This window comes from Engystomops pustulosus, chromosome 7 (assembly GCF_040894005.1).
Source record: "Engystomops pustulosus chromosome 7, aEngPut4.maternal, whole genome shotgun sequence".
In the NCBI taxonomy this organism is placed as follows: domain Eukaryota; kingdom Metazoa; phylum Chordata; class Amphibia; order Anura; family Leptodactylidae; genus Engystomops; species Engystomops pustulosus.
The window spans coordinates 112,622,991-112,635,442 of NC_092417.1; the positions used below are offsets into that span (position 1 = coordinate 112,622,991).

General features: G+C 41.7%; 1 protein-coding gene across 4 annotated transcripts in view; it reads left to right on the forward strand.

The window, feature by feature from the left end:
* Window positions 1-12,452, forward strand: part of GNAO1 (G protein subunit alpha o1) — a 142,884-nt gene that overhangs the window by 115,581 nt on the left and 14,851 nt on the right. For 2 of the 4 annotated variants that reach the window (XM_072117607.1, XM_072117609.1), the window contains 2 exons: window positions 1,277-1,430; window positions 4,427-5,442. In XM_072117607.1, coding sequence (XP_071973708.1) covers window positions 1,277-1,430; window positions 4,427-4,614 — 342 coding nt within the window. In that variant the 3' untranslated portion in view covers window positions 4,615-5,442. Of the gene's footprint in view, window positions 1-1,276; window positions 1,431-4,426; window positions 5,443-9,004; window positions 9,159-12,452 lie in introns of those variants that run through there. The other 2 variants (XM_072117606.1, XM_072117608.1) reach the window with 1 other exon arrangement.

A 12,452-nucleotide genomic window follows, 5' to 3' on the forward strand; every position in this document is an offset into this window, starting at 1 on the left:
TCTTCCCAATGTGGCCTTCCACCTGGGGTTAACCTCATGACTATTTGGTTGCTTTGTGCCTCTGTTCACCTGCTTTCTGTTCTCATGGTCCTGCTGGGGAGTAGCTTGCACGGTACTCTTTCTCCAAACACCTCTACGTCTTCAGCACTTTTCTTCCTCTGCCGTCCAGTCCTATCTAACATGGCTAAATATCCTGCAGACATTGAGGGACCCTTCACATTCAGCAGGTATGAAGCTTCATATTTAGATAGCAGTACAATAGAAGGCACAGTAGGGAGTGCCCTGTGCTGAAGGATCTTGTCTTGTGTAAATTGCACATATTCTCATAGTCTTATGATGCTTCTTCTGGCTTTATTTGTATGAGCTGGAGCCTTCCATCTATCTTCATTCTTCGGTTTATATCAGAACTTTTACTGACTGTTCCCTTCTAAATTATTAAAGGGATTCTAAGACAAGGTTTTTCCCAGGTCGCTTGACTCCTGTCCAATTCTCCATTAATTTCAGGAGCTGAAATGTCCTGAATTAATGTTGTCTAGCAGTATTAAGGATCCTCCTGGCCATTCTGGTCCTTTAGAAATCTATTCCACCCTTTTCCAACGCATGATGCATGTACTGATGTGGAAGAAGCACATCTCCATAACATTACATTACATTTCATCTTCTATACTGCTCCTGCTGCTGCTTCATCATTATAAACTTTCTATGGTATTGGGGATATCACATGCTAAATTGTGAAATGCAGAGAACTACAAGATGACAAGTATTTGGATAATAAGTTCTGAAGAGCCATGGGAAGAGAAATGCTCAAAGGAGAGTGTGGCTGGATAGTTCACAGGATGAGTGTGACAGCAAATTAGAAGAAAATTAATTGAGAAGCCACTGAAGTATTGTAGAATGCATGACATGGGCTTAACACAAGATGCATGTCTATGAGAGCACAGACCGTATGCGAGCCATGAAAAGGAATAGCGTGAGTGGTCACTTACATGAGTGTGTGCACATCGGACAGCAAGAACACTGAGCAGCAGGCAGTGCATGATGGGGTCCATACAAGGAGCATGAGCATGCAAAAAGACTGGGAGAGGGAAGACATCTAAGTACAAGGGGATATACAACACGGAGCCTGGTAGATGTGCATGTGCTTCAAATATCAGTGTGTGCAGAGGAGCAGATACTTCATACTGTGTAGCCATCTCTGTCTTCTATGTGCACCCTGTGTACCCAGAGCAGGAGCGCTCCGAGCCCGTGTGACGTGCGGCTCTTGTTTGTGTTACAGAACAGAATGCATGAATCTCTCAAACTGTTTGACTCCATCTGTAACAACAAGTGGTTCACTGACACTTCCATCATCCTGTTCCTGAATAAGAAAGATATCTTCCAGGACAAAATCCGAAAATCTCCACTTACTATCTGCTTTCCGGAATACACAGGTACACATGCTCCCAGTGAAATGTCAGCATACATCACATTAATCATCATGGCCCTCACACCCCACAAGATGAATAAGAATTAGCTGGAAATGGAAAAGAGAAATCTAGGTCACTTATTCCCTTAATGTGCACCTGCCTCTAGGGCATAGGGAAGACAGCCATTTTGTAACCTAAACTCCTAAAAATAATTTCTATAGGTGAAGGATTCTTCCGAATGATGGCTCTGCTAACAAGACTGATTTGTATATAACCCTTGTGGTAATATGTGCAAACTCAAAGTCGATACAGCAAAGGGTCATGGTGAACAATTCCCACCCTCTACATCAGGGGTCTCAAACTCAATTTACCTGGGGGCCGTTGGAGGTAGATTCTGGGTAAGGCTGGGCCGCATCAAGTTTTCCACACAAAATGCGCTTACAAAATATCATTATTCAGATTCAAATGTCATGGCGTCTCCCAGTGCAAGGAAAGCCCCAAGCTGGGAGACGTGTTTTCTCTATGAACGCGTCCTGTGTACCGAGGGGTCCCTTTAGGACTGTGCGACCTTTTGATCACTTTTTATAGATTTTTTAAAATGTTTTCAAAATGGCAAAAAAGTGCTATTTTCAATTTTGGGCACTATTTTCCGTTACGGCTTAAGCGCAGTGAAAAACCGTTAATATATTTCGATAGATCGGGCATTTTCGGATGCGGTGATACCTAATGTGTATATGATTTTTACTGTTTATTTATATTTATATCAGTTCTAGGGAAAGCGAGGTGATTAGAATTTTTAGGGTTTTTTATTATAATTTTTTTAAAACTTTTTTTATTTTTACTATTTTTCAAACTCCCTAGGGTACTTTAACCCTAGGTTGTCTGATCAATCCTATCATATACTGCCATAGGTGGGGATTTCCCTCCTCATTCATTACAATGTGCTATCAGCACATTGCAATGAAGGGGTTAAAACGAAACAGCCTCTTCATTCTTCGGAAGACCCGAGGCTGGCGACGGATCGCCGCTCCTCGATGACGGGGAGCGACGATCCTAGGCATGGGCGCCAACATCTTTTTGAAGCTGCTGGTTGCTTTGCCGGCAGCGATCACTGTGAAAACACCCGCGATTGGTGTTAGCACAGATTGCGGGTGTTACTTTGAAGGGTGATGTCAGACGTGGCGCTTTGTCTGCGCTTGCAAATGCAGACAAAGTCGTGCCCCCCGGGGCGGCCTGCGGCCCAATCGCATCTGCGTTTCTATTAAATTAACGCAAACCACCGGCGACTCATTCCCGATCGCAGGTGTTTCCATAGAAACTCCAATGCGATTGGTCCGCAGGCCGCCCCGGGGGGGCGCGGCTTTGTCTGCTTTTGCAAGCGCAGACAAAGCGCCACGTCTGACATCACCCTAAGTCTTTGCTGCAATATGCAGCAAAGACTTACCGGCTATGGAGAGGGTTCAGCCCGTGGGCCCTCTCCATGCAGTAGGACCCGCTGCGCGCCGTGAACCAGTTAATTATTTCATATGCTTCCCCCCCCACAATGAATTATATTATATCCTCCCCAACAATGAATTATATAATATGCTGCCCCCCACAATGAATTATATTACATCCCCCCACAATGAATTATATTACACCCCCCCCCCCCACAATGAATTATATGATATCCTCCCCCACAATGAATTATATGATACCCTCCCCCACAATGAATTATATGATACCCTCCCCCACAATGAATTATATGATACCCTCCCCCACAATGAATTATATGATACCCTCCCCCACAATGAATTATATAATATCCCCCCCACAATGAATTATATAATATGCTGCCCCCCACAATAAATTACTTCATGTTCTGCCCACTGATCCCCTCTCTCCACCAATGAATGATTTTATACAATAAGCCCCCACCATGTTTTTACTGCTGTTTGATGAAAAAAAAAAACCCCTCATACTCACCTCTGGCTCCCGCGGCTTCTTTCCTCGTCCTGCGTCCGGACAGGAAAGGGTGCGCGGCCGCGTGATGACGTCATCGCGCGGTCGCGCATCCCAGTTCATGGAGCGATGTGCGCCGGGGTGGTTTTCCGGCCACATCACTCCAGTAATAGTGCTCGAGCGGCCGTTTCCGGCCGCACCGAGCACTATACAGTGACGGGCAGGAGCTTCCTGTCCGGACGGACGGAGGCTCCTGCCCGACTGCCAAGGCGAGCCCTCTCCATGCAGCGCGACCAGGTGGGGGCCACAAAATATTGGCCCGCGGGCCGCAGTTGGCCCGCGGGCCGCGAGTTTGAGACCCCTGCTCTACATGTACTGTATGCAGTGACCCCTGATGCACCTTTTTAAAGCGGTCTATAGTGACCTCTAATTGGTAACGACTCATGAATAAATTAAAAAGATTAATACAATGTATATCTGTATGTGTATATCTATATGTCCATCCAAACTGGCTTCAGTGGTATTAAGAATTTACTGAAAAAACACTGGCAAAGCTGAATTGCCATCCAATTATATATGTCCGATCCTTCCTAACCCTTACTTGATTCAGGGCCAGCTCCAGGTGGGCACTTATTCCCCAGTCTACAGTACTCCCTGATTGCTGACTGTACAGGGTATCCCTATCACCATGTCCATCCTGCAGCTGACACTGGTGGTGCTCATGTTTAGGTGCAATTTTTCCAACAGCTGATGGCTAGATATTGCAAGGAGTATCCATTCCTACTCCCTAGAAAAATTCTTTAAGCCTCATGGATGTCAGCATAGATCTTGGTAGCATTAGTATAGTCATAAATACAGTTTTACCAATACAGGTATAATCTGGAAGTGAGAACATTTCATGAATGAGCCTGACTCCACATGTATACACTGAACCTTTACACTTGGCTGCTTAGTGACAGACCCTACATACATGGCACTGATCATATCGGTAGTTATGTATACTCCTCTAAATATGATCCTTAGATTTGTGTGATGGAAGCCATGTATAAGGAAACCTGCTGCTCTCTCCTCTCTTGCAGGTCCTAATTCCTTCACTGAGGGGGTAGCCTACATTCAGCATCAATACGAGAGCCGGAACAAGTCTCCGAACAAGGAGATATACACGCACATCACCTGCGCTACTGATACCAACAATATCCAGTTTGTGTTTGATGCAGTCACAGATGTCATCATTGCTACTAACCTGCGGGGATGTGGCTTGTACTGATTTGCTCTTTATATGAAATGATGGCATAGTAGGAACCTGTATGGAAATGGGGTTTCCCTCTTGAACCAATCAAATGTCTGGGACACCCCCAGTAGGGTCTTGTATTTTTGACTACTAGGACAACTACTGGGCTATAGGTGCCTGCTGTTCACCAGCTTGATGAGCAACACAGAGTTGTTCAGGGCCTGAGTTACTGATCCATTGTGTGCAACTTGGTTATCTATTCACTTCTTCAGAGCCCACATTGTGCCTTATTTTTAGTTGTTTTCTATTCAAAAATCATGGCCTGTTTACATGAAGCAGAAGCGTCCAGATTGTACTTTTACATTTCCTAATGTTGAAACTGATCAGAACAATATGAGTGCTTTGTAATATCTTCATGTAAGCAGGCCTAGTATTAACAAGTGTACTCGCCTGTTTATAGATAGTTAGGGTTAACTATGGATTTGTGCCTGTGTGTGCCTCAGCAGCTGTGCCAACAATATCTTCACGTTGTGTGAATATGTCTTTCCCTTTTAAATTAAGTGCCAAATTTTACGCTGGATTCTGTTCTATTGATTGTAAGGTTCTTGCTCCAAAGAGCTGTGATCTAGTAAATTTAGTGGTTCGTATCGATACCTGCGCTTGCACAAATCCCCAGCCCTCCCTCCGTACATGTACAGAGGAGTAGATGGGGACAATGGTTGGATGTTCCTGTCTCTCCCCTCAGATACTGCTGCCAATTATGAATTGTTATAACTGTGTTATTTTATAATTTGTGCAGAATTCCATGGCACTCATGAAATTCTGTCCTTGTCTATGTTAATAAAGTTTTAAAATACTACAATATGGAGAGTTTGATTTGTGTTTACTAGACGCCGTCCTGGTATTATCTGATAATGGGTGAAATGTTCCACATATTACATTTGTGTTCCTTTAACTGTAAGTACAAGACTGTTATGAATGTAAAGGGACGCCGGGTTGTTTCTAACTTGTAATGTTTTATTTTTTTCTGAAAAATATATTTTAGGTTTATGCTGCGGTGTACTGTCAGATGTAACTCAGGGCTATAAAGCTATTTCGGGTGCATGCTGTATGGCATGTAACTGCAACTTGACCGAAAATGTCCCAGCTACAAACAAATGGACATAGGCATGTTTAGTGAATGTCTGGACATAGCAATGCAGCAAACACAGGCATCTGTCTATAATAAGAGGAAAGTAAAGGGAAGTAAAAATGGCTGTCAGCATTCTGAATGCTGCCTCTACTTTATATAAGTGTTTCCTCATGCATTATTCCTCTAGGCCACCTCCCCTCCCCTGTCTACTCAGTCCACATGACAGGAAGTGGGGAGGGAGCTGGATGAATGTGAAGGAGAGGTGACTGACACAGGCTGGAGCTGTCCCCTCCCCGCGACTCGCCACACACTGCTGGCAAGGAGCCAGGTAATGTGAATTAAACTTATATAAACTACTGAAATGATTCAGAGTGCTGACAAAGGATTTTTTAAAATCTGCATAGCATAGGCTATTGGAACCTGTCACCAGCTAAAAATGACATTTCAGGTGACAGGTTCGCTTTGAGTAATGTTTAAGTTAGAATTGAAATGCAACTTGGTGACTCGCTAGGATTATTATTTCCTACCAGCTATAAATCCACTGGGATTGAAAAATGGTAGAAAAGAAATAAAGTAAATGCAGTTAACCCTCCAGGTCTTAAAGGGAACCTGTCACCAGGAGAACCATTTGTAGCATTCCCCCAGTCCCCACAGAGCATAGTACATATACTGCCAAAGTGTTTTTGTATAAAAAAAATAGGTTTTACAGAAAAAAAGATATGTTATATTGTACCCTTCTTTAGCATCTGCTGTGTGACTAGGCAGTTGCCAAATGGGAGTGGCTGTAAAGGAGCAGTTCCCCCCCCCCCCCACCCTTGGGAAACATGTGACTTTTTCAAATATATGAATAACTCCCCTCACTCGGGATTGGCTGTAGAGGAGCAGTGGGCGTTGCTAAGCCAAGTAATGGGTGCTTTCATATATTTGAAAAGGTCACATGGAGGAGCTGTTCCCCAAGGGTGGGGGGGAACTGCTCCTTTCCAGCCCCTCCCATTTGGCAACTGCCTAGTCACACAGCACATGCTAATGAAAGGTACAATATAACATATCTTTTTTTCTGTAAAACCAATTTTTAATACAAAAACAGTTTAGCAGTGTATGTACTATGCTCTGTGGGGACTGGGGGAGTGCTAAAAATGGGTCTCCTGGTGACAGGTTCCCTTTAAGTTTAGATTTTAATGTAGTACATGAAGAAAAAGAGAGATTTTGGATATAAGTTTCTAGTACATGGATAAGGTTGCAAATATAATAGTAATTGAAAAAAATAATCATATAATTTTATAAATGAAGCTTTAACATTTGTAATTTTATCTATGATCTAAAAATCTTAAACATTCCTCCTTATTCATGTACTGCATTAAGTTGTAAATGTTAGAATACCCGGAGAGTCGGTTGCATTTACTTTTCTCAATGTTATAGTCGATTTAAAAATTATGTACAAAAAGAACAAAACTCTGCTGCAAGAGTACAAAAAGATTTTTTTTTTTTTTTTTTTAAATAGTTTTATTTTATAACCGTATAAAAATAAATTAACCTACATCCCTTGTACTAATGTAAACTGGTCTGGGCACAACATAAACAGATTAATCACCCCACCAGAAAAAAATTATTTAGTTGTTGGCTAATTTCTCTCTACCCTCTAAATATATTGTCTGATTCTGCAAAGAAAAAAAGGCCTGTGTATTCAGCTATATTGTCGTGAAAATGAAACTAGGCTGGGGTTGGGGGGTACTAACTTGCTCAGCTGATGCATAACCCACCCCTTTTCATAGAGGTTTTTTAGATTCCAAAGACTTCCAGAGTGAACAGCAATTTAACATTGAGGCAGTAGCATAGATGATTCTGGTGAGTGGATATATAGAAATTTTGCTGTGGGAAGTGCCTCTACTCCACAGTAACTGCAGGAATAGTGAGTGGCAGCAGGTCAGGCACTGATAATGCTGCAAACCGCTTATGCAGCAATGTCTTGGCACCATAGTGATCTGTATTTCCAATGCCAATGATTGGAATTAAAAACAGCAATGCAGGTTATAAGACTACAGTCTCAAGGTGGTTTTGAGAACTAGAAATGCAAGAAAATGTTGCAAATACTTTAGTGTCCACAATGTTGTAGTTTCTGTGATACCTAGCACCACACTCCGGACTAGGGACTATGCTCGTATTGTGTGCTTGCATTGTTCTGTTATACTCTATTGTATATATGTATTTATGTATAAGGTGAAGAGCTACTGTAATGATGCATTTGCTATTGAGTGGTGATTTCTGGGTGCATATTACATCATATTCCAATAACTCATACCTGCTGGTGTTATTGTGCTTCTCTGTGTCTACTCCTAATAAAACAGTTTCAGTTGAATTCCTAAAAGGGATTTCCTATTAAATAAAATGCTTCAAAGCTAAATCCCCTAGTGATGTTAACATAATAAAGATAATTTTTAGCCCTTTACTTTACAATTTTACTCTGTTTTATTGCTGTTTTAGCACATTATGATCCATCTAGTTCTGTGAGCTGACAATGTGGTTAGATTATCAGGGTTTATATACACTTTCATCTGGCTTCTAAACATTACACTAGTATCTGACACACAGAAAGAGAGGTGAGACAGATCAGAAATGATGAGATCCATGAGATGCATATAGCAAACAATGACACAGTCGGCTCTCCTGGAGTGCAGGGGGGGGGGAGCAAGGCTAGAGAGCAGAGAGAGAAACTCTGCACTACGGCTGTCACACATAAATCCAAGATGGTGTCCCCGACCCCAAGTCATAAGTTACAGGCTCGTGTCTAGGGGGCAACTGAAATTGTGTACACCAGGACTGTTAGACAGGTTGGAATTATAGCTGGGAAATGCTGTATTTTTATTAATACTGTGAATTAGAGAATGTGTTATTTTGTTATCCTGAGTACATTAAAGGGGTTATACGGGTTTTAAGAATTTCTTATGGCCGGGCTGGGGAGGGCTATTTAAACATAATAAACATGTACTTACCTCCTCCGGCACCGCCGATGTCCCGCGCCTGTGATATTATCCCTAGGTTATAAATAACTGCTATTACTCTATGATTACAGTATTAATTGTTCATTATATTACTGTATTATTCTGCTATTGACGCTCAGTGTATTGGGTTGTCTCCACACTTAGTGCAAGATTCTTGGAGAAAACTTAAGACTCTAATAATGTTTTCCTTTTTCTTTGTTTTACACTGGTAACCATTCCTCTCTCCTCAGCCTAACTCCTTTTCTCCTTTTCTTTCTGTCTTCCACCTCCTGTCTCTCCTCCCTCCTTGCTGCAGAACCGAATGCACGAGTCTCTAATGCTCTTCGACTCAATTTGTAACAACAAGTTCTTCATTGACACATCAATCATTCTCTTCCTCAACAAGAAGGACCTGTTTGCGGAGAAGATCAAGAAGTCTCCTCTAACTATCTGCTTCCCAGAATACACAGGTGAGTAGGATACACAGTTCAGGAAGACCGGTATTTGCAATATTTTGTAGTTCACCACACATTGATAGAACAAAGCTGATGGCGCAGCGTTGCTGGGATCTCCAACTACCTACTCTATGATCTGTGGGGGAGCCCTCAGAAAGATGTACTTGGTAGCTGCTCACTCTAAAATTCTCTCATGTTTTACTTTTAATGGAAGCCAGACCATTGGCTCACAAATAATACAGAGTCTTAGATATTATCAAGTCTGATAAGATTTGGTAAAACCAATATCAAGACATACTCTATTGGGCTGGTAGGCAAGGAACTTTACTATTAATACAGATGACTTAAATTGTTCTGCCACAATGTAGCATTAATTCAAATGTTTAAAATCTTTATTTTGTTATTAGTGACAAATGAGTAGTCATTGCGTCATTTAAAAGGTGGGGATGATAGGCATTTATCAGCTGCCATGACAGTCAGAGGCTCTCATGGCTATTTGCCATTTTCTGTTACATCTTCCAAATTTACAGTATGTATGGATATAAATAAATATACAGTGAGTTCGGAAATTATCCATAACCCTTTAAATTTTTCACTCTGTTTCATTGCAGCTAATTGGTAAGATTAAAAAAGTTCTTTTTTTATCTCATTAAAGTACATTCTGCACCCCATCTTGACAGAAAAAAAATGAAACGTAGATATTTTTGCTAATTTTTTAAACAAGAAAAACTGAAATATCACATGGTTGTAAGTATTCAGATCCTTTGCAGTGACATTCATATTTAACTCGCATGATGTCCATTTCCTTCTGATCTTCCTTGAGATGGTTCTACTCCTTCATTGGAGTCTAGCTGTGGTTAAAGAGAACCTGCCATGCAAATTAACCCACCCAAAGTAAATACTTCATTAAAAAAGTTGATTAATAAACATTGCCCTAATCCCCTGATGTGAAGCCATCATATTAAATGTTACTTGCATGGCTCTGCCTCCTTGTTCCTGATTGACAGCTCTCACTGCTACAGAACATTCTGTTATGTGGAACATTGAGAGAAAGCTTTGTTACATCATTAACCACTTCATGTTATGCGACCGGGGTGATGTCATCTAAGGTCCTGTTACATTTGCAAAGTCTACTCCATTTATTTATCTGATCACATGAAATAACAGAAGCCTCCGTGGAGGTTGGTGAGGAATAGAAGTCCATGGAGGCATACTGTGATCATGCCATGATACTGCCATGTGAACAGATACATACATTTGGTAGACGTTGCAAATGTAACTGGGTAAAGGACCTTAGATGACATCACTCTGGTCAAATGACATGCGGAGCAGAAGCAGGAGACATGGGGAGGAGGAAATGGAAGCAGGACACACCCCCTCTAATGCCAGGTAATCTAAGATGAAGTTGATTTATGGGGATGTGAGGGAATGTATTTTTAGCTAATACAAGGATGTTTATTAATAGGGCTCTATGGGAACATGTCACTAGTTGTATTCCTGAAAATGTGGTAACAGATTTCCTTTAACTAATTGTACCTGATTAAAAAAGACATACATTTTGTCTATATAAGACCTCACAGTGCATGTCAGAGCACATGAGAATCATGTGGTGTAAGGAACTGCCTAAGGAACTCACAGACAGAATTGTGGGAAGGCACAGATCAGGCCAAGGTTACAAAAGAATTTCTGCAGCACCCAAGGATCCTAGGAGCACAGTGGCCTCCATAATTCGTAAATGGAAGTCTTTTGGGATGACTACAACTCTTCCTCGGCCTGGTCGTCCAGCCAAACTTAGCATTCATGGGAGAAGAACCTTTATGACAGTGTGCCAATGAAAGCCTCTCCTCGGTGGAAGACATGAAAGCCTGCTTACAGTTTGCAAATTAAAAATGCATGAAAGACTCCCAGACTATGAAAAATGAGATTCTCTGGACTGGTGAGATAAAGATTTGGTGTTCATTACTACTCATCACCTGCCAAATAGAATCCCAAGAGTGAAACATTGCGGTGGCAGCATCATGCTATGGGGATGTTTTCAGCTGCAGGGGCAGAAGTAACGGGTTTGCAGTTGAAGGAAAAATTATTGCAGTCAAGTACAGAGATATCCTGGATGAAAACCTCTTCTAGAGTGCTCTGGACCTCAGACTGGGCTGAAGGTTCACGTTCAAACATGACAATGACCTTAATCACCACAGCTAAAATAACAAAGCAGTGGCTTTAGTATATCTCTGTGACCATTCTTGGCTGTCCCAGTCAGAGCCCTGACCTAAACTCAATTGAGCATCTCTGGAGAGACATAAAAATGGCTTCCACCAACATTCACCATAGAACCTGATGGAACTGGAGAGGATCTGCAAGGAAGAATGGAAGGGGATCCCCAAATCCAGGTGTGAGAAACTTGTTGCATCATTCCCAAGAAGACTCATGGCTGTACTAGCTCGTTAGGCGATTCTCCTCAATACTGACAAAGGGGCAGAATACTTATGACCATGTGATATTTCAGTTTCTCTTGTTTAATTAATTACTCAAATATCTACATTTTGGTTTTTTTTCTTTCAAGATGGGGTGCACAGTGGACAATAACCCCTTCGTGACCAATGGTCATGGATGCTGGAATTTCAAGATCCATTTTTTATATTCTGTTGTGTGCTTCTTTAAATGGGAAAATCTTTGCAAAAGCTTTACGTTTCAAAAAAATTTTTTTAGTTTCAACAAAACTTTATTGATCAAAAAGCCTAAAGATGCCTTACAATAGAACCAGCGAAACATATGCACCTCTCAGGGGGAAGTGTACCACCGCCCCATCGGATACATAGCCAACTACTGTATCAATTGAGCAAGAGGAAACGTTATGGGGAAAGGGCACACGGGGGAGGGGGAGAGAGGAAAAAAGCTTTGATACAAGATTGGTGTAGGTGTAGTTAGTGAAGAAGTCTGCAGTGGTAGAGGACTCCTAAGAATGTAAGAGGGAGATTGTCCCTCCACCAAACAGATCATTCATACAAATATTTTCGAAAGCTGTACGGGAAACCGAGGATGTCAAATTTTGTACATGCTATACCTCGAGGTACAATTGAGAGTTTAAAGAATTCGGAGGAAGAAACCTCATATTGTGCACTAATTTCAGTGGTAGATAAAAATGTCCCCCCAGACTTCAAGTGCTGCACATGGACAATGCCCTTTGCTCCCACCATGTGAAGTCCCCTTGTTCTAGTACTAGAGAAAAGGCAGGATTGTGGTATGAAGGTAGTAATAAGGTAAGGTAATAAGGTAGTAAGCAGGGGTTGGATTGGAGTTTTTGTTGGAATC